Consider the following 23,355-nt stretch of genomic DNA (forward strand, 5'->3'; position numbering starts at 1 on the left):
CCTAACCCTAACCCTAACCCTAACCCTAACCCTAACCCTAACCCTAACCCTAACCCTAACCCTAACCCTAACCCTAAAGGTGCGTTGGTTGGTATCGTATTATAAGTTTCAAATGTACGACATAAAACGGGCGGAGGGGAATACTCTAGTGCCGTCAAGCCTCGGTGCATTTTCCAGCAATGCGAGCTTGTCTGGCTCCTGTATAAACTGGCCATGACTTTTCGGGGGCTCACTACCTTACAGATAACAAAATATTGAGCTAGTTCAACACTATAGTTCTGTAAAAGAGCAAAAGAAAAAGAGACATACTTCTCGGACTGTAGGCCTCGCCCCTCCCGGACTGTATCACGTGACATATATACACATAACCCTAACCCTCTATCCCTTCGTCGCGTCCTACGCTATCGATCACTCAACACTATAACCATCATCGCCAAAATTAATCAATCCTGCAATTGCTGAATCGCTCAAAAATACAAGAAAATTCGAATAGCTACAATTTGTAACAATTCTAGTAACGTATTGTATACAAAACTCCAGCCCTCCAAGGCGCCTCAGGGGTCGCCTACTACTCTATCAACCCCTTATCACCTCCCTCTTACGCCTCTAGTAAAGGTGCCTCCCTTAGTACCTCCCTTACCGCCGCCGGGCACCCTGCTTACCTACGTAGCTCCTCTCCCTCTACGTCTGGCCCCCTGGGTTGCAAACATCTTAGGCTAACTGTTTAGGATAATAACATCGTCGTTTATCCTGGATATCCAGAGCCTCTAGGTTAATACCCTCCTATTATAAGGGACCGTGACTTTGCGTTTTCGATGTAACAATTGGCAGAGTTGAGGGGTTAAATGGAATGGCAGACACGCAGTCGTACGGGCGCGGGGTGTAAAGGGTTAGGGTTATATGTATGTATGTCACGTGATACAGTCCGGGAGGGGCGAGGCCTACAGTCCGAGAAGTATGTCTCAAGAAAAAAAGGGAAAGAACAACAGGAAGCTAATAACAAAAAGAACAACAAGTAAGACTAAACTGGTTTAATTAATATATGTAACCCCTGTGTCTTTGCGGTAACTCCATTTCTGTTAAAACGTCCCGACGCAAACGTCATTACCAAGCACACAAAATGGAGAATCAATTCCCAGAAGATAAGTCATTATGGTTCGAACCGAACAAGTCACTCACGTACTTCCACGCCAGTATCTATCAGTATCCCGTACTCCACCAAGCCCCCCTTAAAAGGACTTGAACGTTTGTTGTATTGGTGTCTTATCGATACAAATACGGGATCCGATCAATGCTCTCTAAGTCATTACACTAATGGCCTGGAGAGCTACAGACTTGATCTTGTAAATCCAGTACCGAGACATAGGTAGCCGCTTTGCTAGATAGCCTGGTTAGAACAAATATCCCAGAACGTGGGTTTTGTTGTTTTGGTTGACTCACGTCATTGTGACGTTATTCCTTCCGTTGACGACACTCTGGAAGGGATCTACATTATTGTGATTGGTTGGCGGTGGGGTGGGCACCGTGCCACCACCATGTTCCGTTTCTGACGCTCACCACCTTACCCTTGCTGTCCAAAGGCCTATAATTCATTGGTCCCTGGGGCAAGCAATACAAGGGAGGGTCCAGGGTAGGTTGAGGTGATCAAGTGGAGGCATGGTGCGAAGCAAACATACAAGGCAGGTTAGCGTTAACGAACAAAGACGCGGAGTTCATCTACCGAGCAGCCGAGTTCTGCAACGAGTACATTGGAACGGAGATAGGTGCTTGGAGAACTTCCTTCAGAACCCTGCAATTGCCCGTGACACTTCGCCTCTCTTCCCATTGCCTTCCTCTCTCCAGTCTAATGCGCAAATCGGAAATCCAACCTCTTCAGTCCCTCATCTTTGGTGTTCAACACGTAGTACTCCTGCTCCTCCTTCGTCATGGCGTTCCACTTCCTCTCGCGCACCTTATTCCGCCAAATGTAGAACGCCTTCACAGCATAAAACTGCAAAATGTTGTAGCAGACAATACCGAGCAGGATCTTGTTACCGCGACGGTACAGAGGCTTGTCATCCTCACGATAAATGTTGCTCGCGATGATGTTACCGCTCTGCACGAACATGTTGTACAGGGCGGCCGAGACAGCTCGCGTCCGTACAGCATTGCTGTTGCGTGCATTCCAACCGACAAGGATGGCGTGGCAGTAGGGATATGACAACAACCCCGTGAGGAGGCCATAACGGAGCCAGTTAGAAGCGCTGGGTTTCAGCGTGACCAATGCGATAAAAAAGGGCAGCATCCAGATGTTGGATATCGATGAGATAATGGCGCGCTCCTTGAAGCGCTTTGAAACCCAGGTGATTATGAGCAGGTTGACAGCAAAAAGGAACTGCGACGGAATGGCGAGAAGATTGGCGTGGAATACCGAGAACCCAAGTTGGCGGAGGATGAACGATAGGTAAGTACCGGGAGGAGCAGGAGGAATATATGTGGTGAGACCAACGAGGTAGAGCGGACCGAGCTCCCAGTCTTTAATTGTCTTCCAGAGGAGTCGAGGAGTAACGCCCTGGCGGTTATTCATGTCGCCTTTGCTGGGATCGTCGCGAAGAAGGCGGTTGACGATGATGTATTCTTCACGGTCCGAGAACCAGCCATCCTTGCCGCGGAACCAATTGCGTGTCTGGCAGGGGCCGGGAGGCATGAGACCCCATGAAAGGATGCCAATGATGAGCGTGAGGACGCCCTCGATGAGGAAGAGCCATTGCCATCCGGACCAGCCGTTGATGCCACGCATCTGGAGAATGCCAGCCGCAAGCAGCGAGCCGACGATGTTGCAAGTGCTAAGAGCCGTCCAGAACCAGGCCAGGCGTGTCGGCAGCTCGTTGGACTTGTAAAAGTAGGTAAGCCAGAGCACGATGTCGGGGATGAAGCCGCCCATCAGCAATCCGAGCAGCGCCTTGATAGCGTAGAAGCCAGCCTTGTTCGTGAGGAAGGCCTGAGAGCCGGCCGTGATAGACCAGCCGACCATGATGAACGGGATCCAGCGGTCGGCACCGACCTTCTTGCTGATCAGGCCGCTCGGAAGTTCAGCCGAGAGGAACGACGCCAAGAAGATCGTTTGGCCGTAGTTGAAATCATTGGTGTTCATGCCTGAGATGTCAGGATCAAGCTCTCCAACATGCTGTGAGCAGGGGACTCACCAAGCTCTGGGAGCATGTTATCCGAGATGGCGCGGCTGATGTTCTTCCGGTGCAGGTCGAGTGCGCAAAACATGATCCAGGCCCTGGGTTGTTAGTGAATGGTCTTCCTTGCCACTTTTCGAGTGCAGGCACTTACCAAAGCATAATTCTGAGGTCAATCTTGCGGACGAGCTTGCGTTCCTCCTCCGCTGTCCATGTGAAGTGTGGGTCGAAGCGGTGACGGTTCTCATAGCCGGCCTTCTCGTACACGCCGCGCCAATACTCGGCTGTGGTCGGGTCGGAGAAAATGTGGTCATCGGTCGAGCCATAATCGTCGGCGTCGACTTTGCCGTCTCCGGAGCGAACGGAGACCGAACCGGACGCGGAGCCGGATACCGAGCCGGACTGGACGGCAACCTTCTCCTTGTCGGACAACGCCGCTACGTCGTTCTTGTCCGCCATGTCTCAGAGCTTCGCAGAATGTTCGCAGAGTGATGGCTGTTGATTGTGCAATCTGAGACACTTCCGCGGACGTAACCTTACCTTATTTATGCACGCATGATGCTGTTCTCCCCTGTTGCTACGGCACATGTTGCAACGCCGCCGAGAAGTTGCGCCATGTTGCTGCTAACACAGGACTCTGGGATGTTATCTATCGCGCGATCTACGACCCTGATTGTACCGTGTGATAAGCCGTAAATCATGTTCTGTTCCCTAGTTCCCGGGAAGCGTGTTGGTGGGAGGGACTCGGGGTAGGGGATGGGTTGACTAACATCATGGATGGCGTGCTGCAGAGGTGGTGATGATTATAGCGATGGCGTGCTGCAGAGATGCTGGGTGCCCCGCCCAACCGGTGGCTAGGTTGCACTGCAGTGCTTCCATGAACCAGGCACGCAATCCTCGGCAACCGGGAACATCATCGATTTTGGTTCAAATTAATTATGTGCTCCAGGCTGTTTTGGCGACATAGCAAATCGCCAAATCATAGAGCCATCTTTAAGCCCCTGGTACTCGGAGATGGGCCTTATCTCCGATAACCTGGCAAGACCTATGCAACTCTCGAAGCATTCCAAGCTCGGCCTGAAATAGGTACCCTGCAAGACAGTCATCATGTGCAGTTCGAAAATGCATATTTTCTTGTTATCGACGAGGTGCAAGTTCAGTACGGTGGTCTAAGAGCAGTTCCAGAACCTGAGGAAGTACCACTAGAAGCCTAGGTATCTAATGAGTCCTGTACACAATATCCGGATTGGGCGCTAAAGAAAAGCGCAAAACAAATATAACCCTAAGGTACCAGATTCGGTATATGAAGTGCTTGTAAAACCCTTAATCTTGTTCTAGGCCTCGTTGCTTCTTTCTTCAGACACGTACATGGTACAGCGGTACAACTTGGACGTCAGACCACCTTGTCACGCAGTGCTCCGTAGATCGTACTGGGACGCCAGTGTGTACAGTGATCCCTATTAGGTACGGTGATCGCCGTCCATCCAAGAGACTGGGTACAAGTCTGAACGGCAGAACTTCGAGCTTTACATCGCCTGATCATTAGCCATCCGTTATTAGACGATGCTTTAACAACTATCGCTGCTAAGCCATGATCAAATGCCAAACTTAATCATCCAAAGCAGTTATATACGGACCAATCATTAGACGTTAACCTTCTTAAGCGCATCAAATATGACAATGTAGACAATGTTGCGAGACAGTATTTCGTGATTACAAGCACAATGTACCCTTACCCTTCCATTATCCATGGACGTCTTGTGATGATGTGGACTAATAGTGGCTGGAAGAGAAATCCGACACTGGATGATTCTCAGCTTTGCTATCTACCTAAAGTATACCAGGGCAGAGACGTCAGTTAATCTCTCCTAGGATCTCGTTGTATCTGATGTGTTCTTTCTCCAGTATTCCGCTCACCACACTGCCCTCGAATCTACGCATGTATCTGTTATGCATGAGTATCAATTCGCGTCTTCCTGGCTTAGCGTTACCTAAATAACCTGTTACTGCAAACGTGCATCGGTCATGGTTGAGTCTCGTGCGTGGACTTACCGCAAAAGCTCTTCCGGAACGAATGGTCTTTCCCTGTGGCCTATACTCAAAGTCATCATTTGATGACACAATTTACTTCTCTCACTTTCCGTCTCTTTAGCGCAATTCCAGTCCTTGTATCCCCGTGCATCGTTGGACTTAACCCTGGTGTCTATCTCGTATTGTTTTCATCGTCATTCTTTTAATGTCCTAATGTCCAGTCATGTCCTACGTCATCAGCTTCATAAGTCATGTCCCCTGACGTAGAATATGCGTACTGTCGTTTCTTCATTCCTCAATTCCTGTCGTCCACGGATAGAAGGTTATGCGACCTCGATGTTTTTCGATCTTGCACTGAAGCCAACAAGTCGACCACTGAGGCGTGACCCCCGAGGATGGCCCAGTCCAGTGGTGTCCGGCCATAACCGTCTGTTGCAGACAAGTCCGCGCCGTTATCCAACAATACCCGGGCGCATTCCACGCTGCCACGAGCGAGGTGAAGCGGGGTAACGGGGTGCCGAAATTTCCTTGCACTCCCTCCCCAAAGACTTGCTTTGCCTCTCCCTAACGAAGTCCTTCGGTCCCTCTCTGCTCCATGGCCAGTTGTGTGAGCAAGATCACAGACCGCGTTAACATCGGCCTTCCCATCCTTGATTAAAACCGCAACGCAGTCGGTATGCCCTGCCAACGTTGCAATATGCAATGCCGTTGCCCCGCGGCCAATGGCCAAACCATTCCTGCTCCCAGATCCTGCCGGCAGCCCAGCATCAACCGTCACATTCCTGGAAATCAGGAACTTGACGACCTCGACTGCACCCACCGAGCACGCAATGCTCAGCACGCTCTCTCCCAGTCCGGTCATCCGCTCCATACGGGCGGCGTTAACGTCCGCTCCACAGCAGTCCACAAGAAACTTGATCATTTCTAGATGGGCGGTAGGTCTGGATCTGCCGGTGGGAGACCGCACTGCTGCCATTAGAGGAGTCACGCCCAAGTAGTTGGGCATATTGACAGGAAGCTGCGGACTCAGAAGTCTGCCTTCTCTGTCTGCTGTGTGAGCGCAGATAGAAGGGGATATATATTGTGCGACCTTGTCGATGTTAAGCTTGGAACATGCGGTGACAAGATCGTCCTGGAGCTGAGTGGATGGAGGGAAGAGTGCCGGGGCCGGAAGCAGAGCGGCAGAGACTAGTCGACTGAGCGTAGAGAAGGCCGAGCTGCTCCAGGAACGCGATCTCGGGCTGTTCTGTGTGACTGGCTTTGTGCGGGAGGCAGAAAGTCCCTTTATCAACGTCGATGATGGTGATGGCGGCTGAGAAGCGAGGTACTCCTCTGCATAGGCGGCTATCTTCGCAGCAAGCAAAGCATCCTGAAACTCGCGCTCGGGCAAGCCAGAAGCACACCGGCATGCACACCCGTGGACCCGAATCCCGGGTAGGGATATCCTAGAGTTGAGGAGCACTCGGCATTCGGTTTCGTGAAGTCGTTTGCGGAGGGCTGATGCGCGATGGCTCCATGCAAAATTATCTGTGAAGTCTTCTTGGAATTTACGACTCCTGAAGTGACGAGGAGCTCTCCTAACGTGTGGTGTGAGAGGTAGTGTCGTAAATTCACCCATTTCGCCCCGGAATTGACCGACTGGTTGAAGTTATTGGAATGAAACCGGTCTGGAGGGAACAGTGAGTCTTCATCATGCCGGTGAGATTCTGCACCCTTATTATCCGGCGGGTTGCTACTGATTCAAACATCGAAGAAGTGTACATTGCTTTGACTGATGATCGCATCACCGTTGTGTTGTCTTTGGATAAGCCACACGCTATCGTCTTGGCCTGCGCATCCGAAGGCTTTCTGTGGGCGCAGCAGCAAGTCGATTGGGCTGTAACCCACTCGATGAGCAGAAAGATTCCACGAGGCTCGCGCCATTAGCTCCGCTTTTCACAAGCCCGCAGTGGCTGCACTTTTTAGGACCACAAGCCACCCCAGCCTCCGTCCCCTTCCAGAACAGGCAATCGCTGCGAGTAACAGACCTATGGCATATGTAACTAGGTACCTATGTAGACAAGTCATTCTCACCCTCCTTTCAATCTGTTTCAAGGCAGAGCCTCCTAGTGTTATTTTCGCCTGTTAACATTCACCAACTGAGGGAGGTAGCGGCCTGACTTGAAGTAGGTCGTTGCGTTGGCCGGTCTTTACGAAAGATTGATGTTGGGAGCTGAGCTAGACACGCACTTGTCCAAGACAATTGTCCGCATAGGTTATTATCAACTTACATCCTTTTCCTGGGACCATCGCTATTATCTTAGGGGCTTCAAGGTGATTCGGCAACTGGACAACCAGAAGAATCCCAGCAGCGCGGCTCCAACAACTTGTGGGGATCCTTAAGCGAAGATCTTAAGATGATTTTCACGGAAGGGAACAAGGATCCACCTATGTACACTGAGTTTCATTGTTGCAACCCCCCCTGTCACCAGGTTAAGAAAAAGGAAGAAAAAGCGAGGAGGGAAAAAAATAGAGGGACAGAAATAAAAAGGTATCAAGAAAAAAGAAGTGAACAGAAACGTCATTGGAGAAGACAGCAATTTCTTTGCTACATCACTAATATACTGAGCCCATGGATCCTCATGGTTTTCCGCGGGTTGTTGCATGCGGCGTGGGGACTCTGAAAGTCGTCTACTGCGTAGGCCTGGGAGGTACATATGTACTGTGTATGTATGTAGAATGGGCGACAGTGACTTGGATGGGACGGGATGAATCGTCGATAGCCCCACACTGGAGGGCTCTCGGGCATACCCCTGCCGCCATCTCATCCCAACCTGCAAGGCATGCTCTTTCGCTGCTTTTACGTTATACTATACATAGACTCTGAACTGGATCGAATTAACGTTAGTATATAAATTGTTCGCACTGCCCCACGAAGTTCGTCCGAGACGGTATCCACGAATGTTACATCTACATGTTAACTTGCCAAATGCGGGTTATTAGTGCGACATGTGAGCGAAACAAGTGTTTCCGCTGCGACAGTTCTGTAACGCGATCAAGAACACGAAACACCGATAGGCTTGGGCGACCGAAGAGAACACGGCCTGGGCCGATGCCTGGAAAACAGCGAATAACGTTCGGGTGCTTATAATGGATTCCTAGCGGGAGACTAACGTTAGATTCGCAACGTGCATAGGGTTCTGGGGCGTCTAGATTTTAGGTTGATTAACATAGCGACGCCGTGTGTATACTCCGTAGTCGCCGGCATAACCACAGGTGGTGCGCAACCTGGAAGAACGCTGCTGGCCCAGCCGTTCGGGTCGCACGGAACCAGGGGCCCGGCGGTTGCGAGGATTGGTGGATCTCATGTGGCCCGGGGCTGCGCCTCCGAGGTTCGATCCCGCTAAGAATGTCTGTGCGATATCCCAACGCCCAGGCCCAAACAGGCCTGGTTCTCAGTCGTGCGGCCTCTCAATTCTCATCAGCATCTGCGGGAAATGGAAGGAGAACAGGGAGGCTAGTGTGTGTGATGAGGCAACGAAGCTCCACTGGCGTATCCCCTGCTTCCAGGTTGCCTCGTTCGCCTTTCTCTGCACCATTACGCTGGGCGAATGCAAGCTTTAAACACAACAACGCCGCAAAAATGAAGTGTAATCTAACGACGCATGCATGTTGATCAACGTCACTCTTCCTACTCCCAAAACGGGGGCATCATGGCTTGGCTTAGCCCTCCTTTAGTCCAAGCGTCGGACACAACGTGGACTATGTTGGTCCCAAGAGACTCTACCGTGCCCGGTGATGACGGGCTTTCCCATGAGGATCTCGGACCGTTACTTGACGGCGTTTTTTGGACGCTCACGGCCCTAGCCTTTGTCTTTCTGGGTTTGAGACTGTATTGCAAGCTCAGTCGAGGGTGCAGCCTGTGGTGGGATGATCACTTCCTCATCGCGGCATGGGTAGGCACAGCCATTCGCACATTCGTTAACTCGGCCAAGGACCATGCTGATATACATTTACCAAAGCTCTCACTTGCCGTGTCGGCCGCTACTACGTCAGTATGCGTCAGCCTCGACTACGGTAAAAATGTCTGGGACATGGACCCAAGGAACTTCCCAAAGATGCCTTTCATCGCCGTCTTCGCCGGGTTCTTCTCCGTTCTCGCTGCTGCATGGAGCAAAACATCGTTCGGCCTCACGCTCGCTCGGGTCTGTCACGGCTGGATTCGCGCTCTGGTGTGGTTCATAATCCTGACCGTGAACGCCATTCTCGGCACTGCCATGCTCACCATGTGGATCAAGTGCCGGCCCATTGAGAAGATCTGGGATGACAGCGTGGAGGGCTGGTGCATGGATCCTCACAAGATTGTTGTCTTGTATCAGTGGTCTGCCGGTATGTTCTCGAGTCAAGAAGCCTAACGCCCGCCTGCGACTGACTGTGACGGCAAGGTTGGTCCGGCTTTTCCGACGTCATTCTCGCGATGGTGCCGTGGTCTTTGATCTTTGCCATACGGAAGACCCTCAGCATTAAAGAAAGGGTTGGCGTCGCAGTGGCTATGAGTATGGGTATCGTGTAGGTGTTTTCTCCCGCAGTCCGACTGACCACTGCTGACGATGTACACAGAGCTGGCGTCGCCTCCTTTGTCAAGATGGCCATGCTGCCAAAGCTGACCGGGTCAGCAGGTATGTCGGTCCTGTTCAGCTTATTCATTTTTCCTTGCTTCTGACACCAATTAGTTGATAGTGTGTCGGTAGCCATCTGGGGTTCTGCTGAAGGCTCAATCACGATTATGGCCGCCTCTATCCCTGTGCTGCGTGCTTTCTTCCAGGACAAACGCGGCCGTGGGGAGGCAAAGTCCGCCATACCTGAAGACACGGTAAAGCTGGAGGCACTACCGACAAGAACGAATAGTACCAGGGTCTCGGGTACCTACTCAATGAGTAGTGGGCGTAGTAGCCCGTTGAGCTTCACCCGCTGTCCACATTGGAGATCTGACCCAGGTCAATGCCCTGAGTGTTGTAATTTTAAATAGTTAACTATAGCTCGAATTACTTGATTAAGCAGAGTTCTCATCGTGTTGCTCGATTACATCGCATCCTTGATTCCCAGTTATAGCATCACAGAATGCAGCTTGACAACCGTCTTATCTAATCATGTTTTCTGTGATCAGCCCAGCCCGAGATTGTACACTGCCGATCAGAGTGGCCAGAGGAAGACTGATCAATTGGAAGAGAACTGTGCAGCCGTCCTCCTTGGGAGCGATTAAATAGATATCTCATTAGGACACAAGCGAGTGGTTTGGGAAGGCAGACTTATACCTTGATGCATCCAAATATGCTCCTGAGGTATCCAGTAAACCCTCCTGGAGGAGCACAAGACCAGGGCCAACCCCAAGATTCTGTTACAGCCTTTTTGCTCCGTGGCCGAATTTTCAGTCCCTTCAATACCCTTCAGTACTCCTACGGTCCTCAGCTAGATTGGCCAGTGTGATGTTTAGATTATCATCGAACAAGTGCGCAGACTTCTGCTGCCTCAGCATAGCTCGTCATGGCAGAGACTTCTCCGCATCATCCATACACTCAAAGTGCTCAACGACAAGAGCAAGCAGGAGGTTTCGAGGGACCGGATAACAGTCCATTCTTATAACAGCACTAATACCCCCGCTACATGAACCATGCGCACCGCAAATCAAGTGTTTAATATGGTCCAGTCAACTATGTTACCATAACCGACGGAAGTTTGAACAGCCCAATGGCATTCTCACGGGCCACCAGCGTTTCTGATCCTCCGGCAGGTCAACGGTGAACCACCAGTACCGGCCAGGTACCTTACACCGTACAGCGTATTTCATTGCCAAAAAAGCAAGGTCCAATGAAATGGTAGCCCCCATATGGCCTGGTCTTCCAGACGTTGTGGATATCCCATTGCTTACAATCACCAGGGGTGTCAGTGGCATTACACAGCACGTACGAACATTATTAGGTATCAGAGGAAACCGAGACAGTCAACGCCAAAATGAGGCCATAAAGGCAATGGTCAACGAACTGCATGGTGCTCTTGTGAGAAGAACCAGCCGAGATCCAAGTAATTATGACACAGCATGCGGGAGGAGCGCTGGGCATCTCCACATTGCGGCCTGCCGGATAATACTATCCGCACGCCCAGCTACTGTGCGATAGCTGACCTTAGCAACAACCCACCTTCATCTGAAATGATATCACAAAGCACCATGCTGCGGGGTCATTGGATAATAACTGCCGGAGTGTTTGAGCTTTAAAGATGGTAGTAGAACCGGGAACAAGCCTGGTACCTTCATTAAAGTCTTCCCTCCAGACGATGGGGTTGGAGGCCGGGTGGGGTTTCCGGCACCTTCAAGATCTGAGTGCTCGCTTGGTGTGTGAAGATGCGTGCCAACGACGGAAAGGTAGGGGACTGTCTGGATGCGGGTGTTAGTTAATATAGTATACCCATTGGAAGTGTAGCTTACAGAGTCGTTCAACGGTCCCTGGAGTTTTCTCCAGGCTAATTACGACACAACGACTAGATGATCCCAATCTATGAAACAACCATGATCGACCAAACTCCTCTCCGCCCCCGAATGCTCATCAATGGAAAGGTATCTTGTACCAAGATTAAGCACACAAACTGACAGGGCCCACTGACACTTCGTAGCTTGTGGAAGCATCAGACGGAAAGACATTCCCCATCTACAACCCGGCAACGCAGAAGATCTCCGCGCATGGTATGCCAGGATATTACGTCTTCCAGCTTGCGCCAGCAGCATGGAAGTGGACCTGCCGGGCTAACCTTGGCGCCAGTTCCGGAAGCCACTGAAGATAACACAAATGCAGCTGTTGCAGCGGCAAAGGCTGCATTTCCAGCGTGGTCAGCCATGGGGGGCGCCCAAAGAGGAGTTTATCTGAAAAGGCTGGCTACCCTCCTTCGCGAAAACAAGAAGGATCTGGCACGCCTGGATGCCATTGCCATGGGCATGCCCGTGTCAACCCACCACTACGCCCAAACCGCTGCCATACATTTCGACTACTACTCAGAGGCATGGGCAACTGTCCAAGGCCAGGCCAGCGTTGATACACCTGGGTTTGTCACAATGACCCTCCGACAGCCGTACGGCGTGGTGGCTCTCATCATTCCTTGAAACGTTCCCTGCCACTTCCTGGCAAGCAAGGCTGCTTCTGCATTGATAACCGGAAATACTGTGGTACTCAAGTCCAGCGAGTAGGCACCGCTGGCCGTGGCTCGCATTGCTGAGCTGGTTGTTGAGGCAGGCTTCCCACCAGGTGTCTTCAATATCATTTCAGGGCACGGGGTTCCGTCAGGTCGGATTCTGTCTCGTCACATGGACGTTCGCGCTCTCAGTTTCACAGGGTCAAGCCGGACAGGCAAGCTGATCCAAGAGGAAGCAGCCCGCACGAGTCTCAAAAAGGTGACTTTGGAGTTAGGCGGCAAAGTCCCCGGCCATCGTCTTTGACGATGCGGACGTCGAGTAAGCGGCAGCTCATACGCAGTTCAGCATCCAAACCAACAGCGGGCAGGATTGTATGGCCAATTCACGCATCTATGTTCAGAAGAGCATCGCTCCGCGTTTCATCGAGGCGTTCAAGACAAAGTTTGCTGCTGCACGGGCCGGCGACCCCCTCGACAGGATCACCAACCATGGCCCTCAAGCAGACGAGGTGCAATACCGAACCGTGCTTAGGTACATCGAAGAGGGCAAGGAGTGCAGAAAGCTGGTGCTCGGCGGCAACGGAATGTTCGAGACCACCAACGGATTCTTTGTTGAACCAACGGTGTTCCTCGACGTCCCCGAAACAGCACGGATCGCAAAGGAGGAAGTTTTCGGCCCAGTTGTTCTCATCAGTACATTCGAGACGGAGGCCGAGGCAATATCCAAGGCAAACGACACGGAGTTCAGCCTTTATGCGGCCGTTTGTACCAAGGATGTGAATCGGGCGATGCGCGTGGCCAAGGCCTTGGAAAGCGGGTATGTTGCCATCAACTGCACCAGCCCGCGGACCGGGTTCGACCTGCCTTTTGGTGGCTACAAGAGCAGCGGTTAGGGAAGAGAAGGAATCTTGTACAGCATGAACAATTTCCTCGAGACGAAGAGCATTGTTATGCCGATAGATAATGAATAGCTTCATAGATTTGGCTGCGAGAGCATCGGAGTAACCTGGACAATGTCCCTGCGCGGTTTGCAATGCAAGTTTGTATTTGAAATTGCTGATTCTGCAAGCCTTGATGGAAGCTGCGAAATTGACCGGCTATGTCCAGTTCTATCACGCCCCCCTCGAAGGGCATCCGCGCCATTTTGCTGCCGGATTTTGTCGTTACTTGATCTTCAAGCTTCGCTCTGCGCTTGTTGCATCTATAACAGTCCAGACATGGGATTGGCAAAGTGTTAATACGTGGCCGTAGTTGATGGAAGAATCATTTTCGCTTCCTCTACATCATGCCAAGGGCGTACAAAACTACTTTGTTCCAAGGTTGTTGGAAATAGAAGCGGATGTCACTTGAACGGTGAGTGAGTCGAGATTAACGACGGTACAACGTCATGATTGGAGACAAGTCCGCTCAAAAGCCCCAAACACGGATCAATACCGCCATCTTGGTCTCAAGGAGAGTCGAGAGCCATCTCATTAGAAGAGGAGGAAACGGTTAAAGGGGATGTAGCTTGTTACCACCAACGCCTGCAAAGATGGGGTGGACCACCAGGTCAGGTGTAGGATAGGTGGCTGTGGTGGACCTAATCACGATGACGAAGCTGCCAGGAGGCCTAGATCAAATCACTATTCAAGCTCAACGGATACCTAAGTCGAGCAACCTGCTTCTCCTTTGACGCAAACAAGCTAAGCTAGATCCCAAACAGCAATCAAGGTTTTCACCCAAACAACACGGTAATTAACGGTTCTGCTGGGAGATCAGGAACCCCACCTTAACCCCAAGCCAGCCTTACCAGTCTAGCATTGAGTTGTTCCGTGTTGGGGCCCGGGCTTGCATCGGCCTGCAGAATTACCGCCGAGTACATCCATCATCCGTTGGAGCAGTAAGCCAAACCATCAGCGATATCCAATCCCCACCGGATACGGCCGATCACCTCATGTTATCGAGAGCATCTTCTTCCAAACCCTCCAACCACAACCCCCTGAACTCAAGCCGTCCACGACACGTCCAAAGCGGCCACTTCCAGCAGCCATCATCGTTTACCTGTGTGATGCAACAACTCAATTGCGTCTCACACTCGATCATTGAACGCCATCACCGCTCATGTTAATTGATCCCGTTCCCAAACAACAGTCGATTCACTCCCATGAGGGATAGCATCTCTGAGGATGCTCTCGGAAAAGCTTCTCGACATCTTTGCCCTGCTGAACCTCCAGGCGGCCCTCCGCGATGCCAGCCTCAGCAACATTGTAGTTGGCTTTATCCTGGCTGCGGTTGGCGCGCTGGCGGTTGACTACGCCTATATGCTTTATCTCAGGTCGAAAATGCCCCCTGGACCATTTCCGTTGCCAATTGTCGGGAACACGTTCTCGTTGCCAGCCAACAAACCGTGGATTTATTTTGAGAAGCTGTCAAAGAAGTACAAGGCACCATTGATCACATTTTGGATTGGAAGGTGAATTTACCAACTCGTTCAGACCTTCGCGCGCCATTATAACGGTGACTGACTGGCGTATCCCAGGAATCCTACCATATGGATCAACGATGCCTGGTGTGCGTACGAAATCTTGGAGAAGAAAGCGCAAATTTACAGCTCCCGACCTCGAATGGTCGTGTTCGGAGAGTTAGGATCCGGACAGTCGAGCCTGGTCACCATGCGCGTCAGAAATCAGCTGGAGCGCGATCGCTGGCGGATACATCGGAAGCTGATGCATATTGGCGTTGGCATTCAATCCGTACGAGGTTACCGTGACATTCAGAACAACGAAAGCAAGATCATTGCCTACGACTTTCTGCGAGAGCCGAAGGAATACGTGAAACATCTCGAACGCTACGCTACAAGTGTGGTATCTATTATCGGCTTTGGTCGTCGTGTCGCCAGCTATAACGATCCTATCATCACCGAGGTCATTGCTTTGATGCAACTTGCAGCCGACCTAAACGTCCCTGGAAAGAGCTTCCCGATGCTTATGGAGACATTTCCAAGTAAGATCTCCTTCGTGGAACTTGTGCATCTGGCAGCCTGTCCTGACCACCATTGTCTAGTCCTCGCGAAATTCCCTCGCTTTATGCCGTGGTTCAGGCACACCAATGCCCGCGGGCAACAAGGAGGCAACTACTTCTTCCACACTCTTGCCGAAGAAGCCCTTGACCAGTACGCTCAGAAAGCTCCATCAGAGCAGGCGTCAATGCTCACGCCGTACGTGAAGACTCTTTTTGAAGAAGGGAAGAAGTACAACCTTTCAGTCCCTGAGCTGTCTTCGTTGACCGGCAACCTGTTCGGTGCTGGAGCCGACACCTCCTCCAGCACTCTCGCGACCTTTGTCCTCGCCTGTTGCGCGTTCCCAGAGCCGATGAAGAAAGCACAGGCCGAGATCGACCGTGTCATTGGGCCGAACCGATCTCCACACTGGGATGACTCGCCCAACTTACCCTACGTCAACGCCTTTGTCAAGGAAGTGTTCCGCTGGCGCAGCGTGGCTATCATAGGCGGGCAGCCGCACTCCCCGATGCAAGACGACGTGTATAACGGGTGGTTCATTCCAGCGGGGTCATGGGTGCAGGGCAATGTCTGGGCCATCCATCACAACGACCGCGAGTTTCCGGATCCAGACCGCTTCTACCCCGATAGATTCTTCAAAGACAACGACCACTATCGGCCGTTCCCCGGCGAAAGGAGCTACATGACATTTGGCTGGGGCCGCAGGGTCTGCAGTGGCCAAGCCCTCGCAGAGCAGGGCACGTGGATCTCTGTTGCCAGGTTGCTCTGGGGTTTCAACATTCGCAAGGCACGGGACCCGCAGACAGGGCAAGAGATTGATGTGGACATTTTTGCATTCACAAATGGCTTGAACATGCGACCGCAGCCATTCCAGTGCGACATATCACCTCGCAGTGAAGAGATCAGGGAGACAATTCTGCGTGAGGCGGAGCAAGCCCTGAACGATCTTAAGGTCTACGAGGGTGAAACCAAGTACAAGATGAGCACATTCTATCAGCAGCAGAGGAAGAGGATTACTGAGGAGCCCGTGATTGATGAGCATGGTAACATCAAAATCGTCAAGATCAAGGGCTGATTCTGGGATCGGGCACACGATCCAGGAGAAAAGATGCTGGACTCAGCAGCTAGCTATGTTAATAGAGTCTCAGATATTTTCACCGGGACTTTGAATCTCTTCAATCAGAGTATTAAGTGCCATTCATGCTACAAGATGACTTTGGCCATGGTCCTTTGTGAAGTGTGATCAATGTTGCTTCTTCTGAGAGAACTTCGTTTCGCCGCGCCAGCATTGAAACGGATGTGATCAAGACTTCACACAACGCCCGAGGCTCGTTGGTTTGCTTAATTGCTTATTAGTGCCAAGATGAGAGTGATCAATAATGCTGTGTAGGTACGCTGTTCAGTGTTTCATGGCTGACCCTTTGGATCAACAAGGTTATGATCAAAAAGGGGAACCCTAACCCTCATGATCGGAAAACGACTTCCATTGACCCCATCAACGACGGATAAGTCCTCACGCCGCCAGACGCATGCTCAGGGTTGGAGAGAAGGGAGCTAAGCAAGCATGTTCCCCGCATTTGTCTGGCACCGGCCCATACGCCGCACCCGGTAGATGAGGGGAAGAGACGGAACCACTTGGCAGAAACGGTCCGGGATAGGCTGATGTTTTGCAGAGTAGGTCTCCGGAGTGTGCGCCCTGAGCGACCCCGGGTCTGGAGACGCCGGATCTAATGCGCAAGGCTCACGGATGTCACGCTTGTGGCCTTACTAGCTTTCACTAGCGGGTCACGGAAGCGCGGGGACACTTCCATCTCTCCTCCCTCCCGAGCCTGGGGAGTAATCCATTAATAGACGGTGCGCGGCGACTGTGAACGACCTTTACATCGGAGCATCCAAGTACCAACGAATTCTTGACTTAGCACTTCTACAGCCAACAACAAAACACCAAAAAGCTTTCCTCCATCGTCTTACAGCATCGTCTCAATGTCAACCATCAAAACCGGCATCAAAGTGGTTGTGGTTGGTGCCGGTTTCGGCGGGCTGACCGCTGCTATCGAGTGCCACCGACAGGGCCACGACGTTGAGATTTACGAGAACTTTCCGGAGCTCAAGACCCTTGGTGATATCATATCGTTTGGCGCCAATGCTGGACGTATCTACCATCGCTGGGACAACGGCAAGGTTGTCCGCCGCCTGAAGGAGCTCTGCATTGACCTCTCGAGCTACGGGTTCCGAATCCACAAGTGGGACACGGGCGAAGTCGTCTATCATCAGCCGTCACCTGCTCAGGACCCCGAGGCACCCGTCCTGAATGGTCACCGCGGCGAACTCCACGAAGTGGTATTCAACTACGCCAGGGACGAGCTCAAAATTCCAATCCACCTGGGCCAGCATGTTGATCAGTACTTCGAGGATGAAGAGAAGGCAGGCATCATCCTGAAGAATGGCGAGCGTGTGGTTGCCGATGTCGTGATCGGCGCCGATGGTGTGCGGTCCAAGGCAAGAGAGTTGGTTCTGGGCTATGTTGATAAGCCCAAGAGCAGCGGCTACGCAGTGTGGAGAGCTTGGTATGTGCTCATCGACGCCCCGTGTTCTGGACTGGGAATCACAGTGCCGGTGTCTAACAGCTTTGTAGGTTCTCGAACAAGGACATGATTGAGGACCCGCGCACCAGGGAGTTCTGCATCAACGGCGACACATTCAACGGTTGGATCGGGCCGGATGTGCATTTCTTGTTCAGCACCATTAAGGGCGGTAAAGACTGTTGCTGGGTGCTGACTCACCGCGACGAGCATGACATCGACGAGTCATGGTCATTCCCAGGCAAGCTTGAGGATGTGTATAAGGTTCTCGAGGGCTGGGATCCGACCTGCCGAGCCATCGTGGAGAAGACACCGCACCTGGTCGACTGGAAGCTGGTTTACCGCGATCCTTTACCCACGTGGGTAAGCAAGCATGCCAGAATCCTGCTGCTTGGGGATGCGGCACATCCGTTCCTCCCGACCAGCGCCCAGGGAGCAACACAGGCCATGGAAGACGGCGTGACGATTGCCGTGTGTCTGAAGAGGGCCGGTAAAGACAATGTGCCAGCTGCTGTGCGGGTGCACCAAGAACTCCGGTAAGCTCCATGACCCTCACCACCCAAGATGGGAGGGTCCAAGATCCGTGCCTTGTGCCTGTAAACTGACTTTTTATAGTTACGAGCGAGTGAAAGCCGTGCAAAAGACAGGCGAAAGCACTCGTGACCGGTGGCACAAGACCGATTGGGAGAAAGTGGCCAAGGATCCCAAGAGCATAGAATTCCCTCGTGAGGACTGGATCCACCGGTTCGACGCTGAGAAGTACGCTGAAGAGATGTTCGACGAAACCTTCCAGAAGGTGAAGCACCCGGAGAAGTTTAAGGACGATACGTTGGTCCCAGTGGGCCCGATCCCTATCGCGGCTTGATCGTCTGCAACCGTCGACGCGGTAGCGTTGTCATTGGGAACGCTGTGGATGTCACTGTTAGACAGAGTGTGGCAGGAGTAGACTTTTGATAGAAATTGCAGTTGTGCTTAGTTTCTCCTCATGGTTCACAGACATCAATATACGGAGGGTGAGCTTAGTTTCGTGCCCGAGAACTCCACCACGCTTCCAGCTCGTTGGCATGCAAGGTTGCTTAATTCTGGACCAGAAGCTCACTGGTGAATACCTGAGACAGCGATGCGCTAGAATAGTCGCAAGAGAATTGTGAGTGCCTCGACAGGGGCCATACATGGATCTGTGACAGGATCCATGGGGACTCATACCCTGGTCCTGGCCGCCAGCAGGCATTCTGCCTGCCCAGACCGCCCCTCTGGGCGTCCATCATGTACTTAAGGGGCCTCCAGGAGAGGCACACCAGACAGTTGTTTTATTTCTTGGAATAACAAGCTTCCAACCACTCCTTTCCGCCGTATGCACTCTCAGGCGCCGTGGCCATCACAGGATCATACACACCCTTTTCCAGATTGTTGCGACGCAGCTACGTATGAAATGATACATAATTGAATGAAAACTCGGCCAACCATAGTGGCTAACGATTCGCTCCGTCACTGCCTCCAACTAACATCTCAATAGTGCTCGCGGGCCGCAAATCTCATTTCTGACTTCCCAACGTCAAAAACAGCCACGACATTTGTCAAAAAGCTGACCCCAAGAACGTGTGGTGGGGAGTCCGTATCAGTGACACCAACGCGACACCATTCCCCTGTGGGATCTCGTGCTGTCTGCCTTAGCAAATCCTCAGGGGCCATATAAAAGGTCGAGGCACCAATTTGCACTCCGAATCTGGGAACAGTCGAGTTGCAGAGGGCATAAAACAAACCCCTTGAGCTCAAGTACTGCGCTGGAGGATCAAAGGCGGCGTAGAGCTGGTTCACGAGGCCTGGCGTTCTTGTTAGCGAGTTCTATCATGGCTCCCAGGTTCAGGCTATTTCACCTTTTGGCAGGTAGCTGAGTGTGGCTCCCACGTCGATCAGAATAGGGATCTGGGTGGTATTCTTAAGAATCTCTTCACCAGCATCGGGTCCAGAACCGCCCTTTTCAAGGACGAATGCCTCTGGCTTTATGATGTACATTCCTCGTTCGTCGGTCTCAAAGCCCCACTGCGGAACTGAATTCATGCCATGGATGGCCGTGCTGGCCCAGGTTGATTCGTCGATCTCAACCGGGGGGAGGCCGCCGAGGGCGAGATACGATTCCTTTTGCAGCCCAGAGCCTCCACCTCCTTGATCTTCGTTCCTCGAAAGAGCTATGCTGAATACCGGGTCGATGGCTCCGCTCTTCCACATCGTTGTAAAGACAGGATCATACGGAGGCTGATTCTGTTCTGCCCCATCGAGGCTCGTCAAGTAAGGATAGGCCATGCCAAGCAGACCCGATGTCTGCCCATCGCCGTACCAGTAGGTGAGGTTGACAAGGGCCAGACGCTGGCCTCGAGCTGTGATTCCTCCAATGGTTACGTCGTCAACACCATAGAAGCCGCGGACGAAAGTGCCATCCACGTAAGCTCGGTAAAATGGGGGCAGTCCGGGGACAATCCCTCCCGAGAGACTGCCATTGAAGCCCGTTCCGAGACCGCAGTCGCGCGTCTGGAGCACGGTGAGCCATGCTGTGTGAAACGGTGAAGATTAGGGCATGTACTTACACCGTCTGGATTTCTTGGATCAAACCAAAACGAAACGCATTCGTAAGGGTCTTGCACCATCCACGTGTCGCTGGAGCCGGTGTCCACGCTCACAGATACCGTTTGGTTGCCAACTTGGATGTCAATGCTATAGTATACATCGTACATGTTCTTCAGGTTTACCGGGGTGGTTGTGCGACGCAGGACAGCTGGGTGAAGCGCGGATGATGAAACTAGATGCTTTCGCATGGGGATGACGTGCGAAGACCTTGACTCTCGGGACATGACCCTACGCGGGGTTGCAAGCCCATCTCGCTCAAGTGGCCGACTTGTTGGATCAGCCACGGAGATCCAGACCAAAGCCAGAAGCGTGGAGATGACTGAATTTTTCATGGTCTCTGATGCAAGCAATGGAGAAGGACCAGCAAGAGCACAAAGCGGCGCTTGTATCTCCAACCAGTCTATAAGAGAACACGGCTTGTAGGAAATGGGAGGCTATTCCGGCAGATGGTCCGGATGCTTCTTTAATTACCGATGCTGTGTATGGGGAGTATATTGCCTTTGTAAAATCGAAATCAGTGGCCAATCTTTCCCAGTTGTAGTGGCACAACTTAATTACCCCTATTAGCCTCAATATCTTATGCCAGCATCTAGAAAAATCGTTGAGATAGCAAGCGGGTTTTAGGTGGTGGGCCGAGTCCTTTTCCTCATGGAAATGGGACCGGAATATCATCCATCGCATGGATGTCCCAACCTTTGATCTATTTGGGCTCATCATTGTGCTGGATTGAGTATTTTCATTGATAGCGAGAGGACAAAAATAAAAAGATGTGGTCGAGGTCGCACAAGTGCGAAAGCGAAGAACCCAAAACGTCATGCCTGCCAGTCTGGCCCACGACCTTTCCAGTTGCTCGTGCCGCCTTGCCGCACGATTGAAAGTAGAATAGAGTCCCCTCACACCTGTACGCTTAACCTCGGCAAACTCGTCGTAGAGCTTCCCAATGCCTCTGGCCGGGATAGGCAAATCCGTCTGCCAGTCCTCCGAATCCCACTCAATCTTATCGACGTAGTCCACGTCTCTCCTGCCCCATCTTTCACCGTGCCTTCGAGCGGTTGAAGATATAAGTATCCTGGTACTGCAACAGGTTACCGAGACCGGATTGGACCAGATCAAGGGCTTGCAAGGATAACAGAGTGTCGATGTCCCAATATACGTTGAGGAAGAGCTTACTGCGGGCAAATCCAATTCCCTCTGACACGCCTATCGGGAACGTAGGCCACCCCATCAGGCACGACTCTCTTGTCGCTCAACGCGCCAAAAGCGCGGAGCTCCGAGATCAGAACCTTTCCTATCCGCCCCTTTTCCAGCACCTCGCGAACCTTGTTTGCCACTGAGGCAACAACCCCCTGTAAGCCCACAAGGGCACGTGCTGAATTTGCTTGCTCGACCAGGCAAGCGAGTCACTGGCATGTTTCCAGTCCTGGGCCAGGGGCCACTGGACGAAGACGTCATTTCCAGCCCTACCTCTTTGGGGGATACGCAGCGTTTCCAATGCCCGGTCTTGCAGAAAGAAACAATCCCTGCGCCTAACGATTGACGGAGCAACCATCCACAACCTGACCCAGTCTCATGGGCCAGCATCATGGTAATCCTCGTGGAGACTCATGACCCCAGCCATTAGCCAGGCAACGGCTCTTTGTTGCTGTCCAGGAAGCGCCTCTAGAAGATGGGACATTGCCAACCGGTCTAGTCTCAGCCCAGTCGGCATGGAACATAAGTACGGGAAAGTCCCCGTGACATTTGGGTTGAGCCACTTGAGTTTTATTCCAATCACAATTTCCAGACCAGAGGGTATCTCGAGAACCATCTCGTGTACTATCCACACCGTGCTGATGTATTTTCTGGTCATATAACGCCGCAAAATCCATCTAAAGTTCGTTCCAGTCCCTGTTCTTCGTTGGTGGTGGCTTGCTAAGCATTATGAATGTCTGCCAGAAATTTAAATCCCAGGGTTGTGTTCCTTGCAGCACCGCAAGGGCGAACCGCTTAGGCGTCTGGGTGACAAATGATTCATAGAGAACTGCAAACGAGGAAGCGCAACGTCGTGAAACGAGAAAAACGTGTCGAGGTCTTTCGTGTCTGCTCCAAGCCATGCTGTCACGCGAGCCGCGCGTGAATATATCTCAACCATTAGCGGGATTTGTACAGTTGTTTCTTGGGTTGCGTTCCACTGATCAATGCAGATGGCGTCGATCCATAGCTGCAACACCCATATGTCTTTTTTCTCATTTCCTGTTCTTTTTTGCTTGGGCAAGTTCTCGACATATTCCAGTATGGGGGATGAAAGCATCAGCAGGTCTCAGCGGTTCGATGGGGTCTGCCCAAGTGCACGAAAGCGGTGTAGATCTATCAGTCATTGACTCGATCTGGCGTTCAGTCAGGGTAATATAGACCTGGTTTTGGCTGAGGTCAATGCCATGGACCTGAATCAATCAAATATGACGAGGAGATGAAAGTGAGGTGTAAGTGTAGTGGCCCCAAATCTTGCGCCGGGGGGTGGTGGGTTGGACTGGGAGCGCTAGCGCATCGTAGGGCTTTCTTGCGACATCACAACAAGACAAAGGGCATATAAAATCCCCAAAGGAATCTCAATTGCGGATGGGGTAGCATAGATGAGCACGTTGGGGACAGATATGCCCAAATCCCCGTCCATTGTTTGTAAACTCGTAGGAGGAAGACTTCTTGGCTTCTCTCCACGTTGGGGTGCCACCGGCTGCAGCAAAGACTCCGCACTGCCTCACTAAGGTTGCCGGAAAGTAAACTACCTCCCGTCTCTAAGGTACCAGGTAGA

The 23,355-nt window shown here is 51.9% G+C and overlaps 8 protein-coding genes across 8 annotated transcripts; 4 read left to right on the plus strand and 4 right to left on the minus strand.

Annotated features, from left to right (window-relative positions):
• Window positions 1-1,843: 1,843 nt before the first annotated feature.
• On the minus strand, window positions 1,844-3,626 carry VTJ83DRAFT_6993 (uncharacterized protein; the record flags this gene model as incomplete). The annotated part of the gene is made up of 3 exons (XM_071013765.1): window positions 1,844-3,135; window positions 3,186-3,268; window positions 3,322-3,626. 3 exons carry the CDS (start codon window positions 3,624-3,626, stop codon window positions 1,844-1,846), a joined length of 1,680 nt encoding a protein of 559 aa, XP_070863210.1.
• A 1,867-nt stretch (window positions 3,627-5,493) lies between these two features.
• On the minus strand, window positions 5,494-6,816 carry VTJ83DRAFT_6994 (uncharacterized protein; the record flags this gene model as incomplete). The annotated part of the gene is made up of 1 exon (XM_071013766.1): window positions 5,494-6,816. One exon carries the CDS (start codon window positions 6,814-6,816, stop codon window positions 5,494-5,496), a length of 1,323 nt encoding a protein of 440 aa, XP_070863211.1.
• A 2,125-nt stretch (window positions 6,817-8,941) lies between these two features.
• Window positions 8,942-10,206, plus strand: VTJ83DRAFT_6995 (uncharacterized protein; the record flags this gene model as incomplete). The annotated part of the gene is made up of 5 exons (XM_071013767.1): window positions 8,942-9,133; window positions 9,200-9,566; window positions 9,623-9,746; window positions 9,798-9,856; window positions 9,911-10,206. The coding sequence occupies 5 exons, from the start codon at window positions 8,942-8,944 to the stop codon at window positions 10,204-10,206; spliced, it is 1,038 nt and encodes a 345-aa protein (XP_070863212.1).
• A 1,860-nt stretch (window positions 10,207-12,066) lies between these two features.
• Window positions 12,067-13,252, plus strand: VTJ83DRAFT_6996 (uncharacterized protein; the record flags this gene model as incomplete). The annotated part of the gene is made up of 3 exons (XM_071013768.1): window positions 12,067-12,309; window positions 12,415-12,655; window positions 12,684-13,252. The coding sequence occupies 3 exons, from the start codon at window positions 12,067-12,069 to the stop codon at window positions 13,250-13,252; spliced, it is 1,053 nt and encodes a 350-aa protein (XP_070863213.1).
• A 1,272-nt stretch (window positions 13,253-14,524) lies between these two features.
• On the plus strand, window positions 14,525-16,432 carry VTJ83DRAFT_6997 (uncharacterized protein; the record flags this gene model as incomplete). Its single annotated transcript, XM_071013769.1, has 3 exons — window positions 14,525-14,811; window positions 14,878-15,341; window positions 15,402-16,432. The coding sequence occupies 3 exons, from the start codon at window positions 14,525-14,527 to the stop codon at window positions 16,430-16,432; spliced, it is 1,782 nt and encodes a 593-aa protein (XP_070863214.1).
• A 908-nt stretch (window positions 16,433-17,340) lies between these two features.
• On the plus strand, window positions 17,341-18,804 carry VTJ83DRAFT_6998 (uncharacterized protein; the record flags this gene model as incomplete). Its single annotated transcript, XM_071013770.1, has 3 exons — window positions 17,341-17,924; window positions 17,993-18,475; window positions 18,555-18,804. 3 exons carry the CDS (start codon window positions 17,341-17,343, stop codon window positions 18,802-18,804), a joined length of 1,317 nt encoding a protein of 438 aa, XP_070863215.1.
• A 644-nt stretch (window positions 18,805-19,448) lies between these two features.
• On the minus strand, window positions 19,449-20,896 carry VTJ83DRAFT_6999 (uncharacterized protein; the record flags this gene model as incomplete). Its single annotated transcript, XM_071013771.1, has 3 exons — window positions 19,449-19,762; window positions 19,817-20,468; window positions 20,525-20,896. The coding sequence occupies 3 exons, from the start codon at window positions 20,894-20,896 to the stop codon at window positions 19,449-19,451; spliced, it is 1,338 nt and encodes a 445-aa protein (XP_070863216.1).
• A 1,607-nt stretch (window positions 20,897-22,503) lies between these two features.
• VTJ83DRAFT_7000 (uncharacterized protein) lies at window positions 22,504-22,854 on the minus strand (the record flags this gene model as incomplete). The annotated part of the gene is made up of 1 exon (XM_071013775.1): window positions 22,504-22,854. One exon carries the CDS (start codon window positions 22,852-22,854, stop codon window positions 22,504-22,506), a length of 351 nt encoding a protein of 116 aa, XP_070863217.1.
• Window positions 22,855-23,355: the final 501 nt, after the last annotated feature.

The sequence above is a fragment of the Remersonia thermophila genome, chromosome 7, assembly GCF_042764415.1.
Source record: "Remersonia thermophila strain ATCC 22073 chromosome 7, whole genome shotgun sequence".
NCBI classification, from domain to species: Eukaryota; Fungi; Ascomycota; class Sordariomycetes; order Sordariales; family Chaetomiaceae; genus Remersonia; species Remersonia thermophila.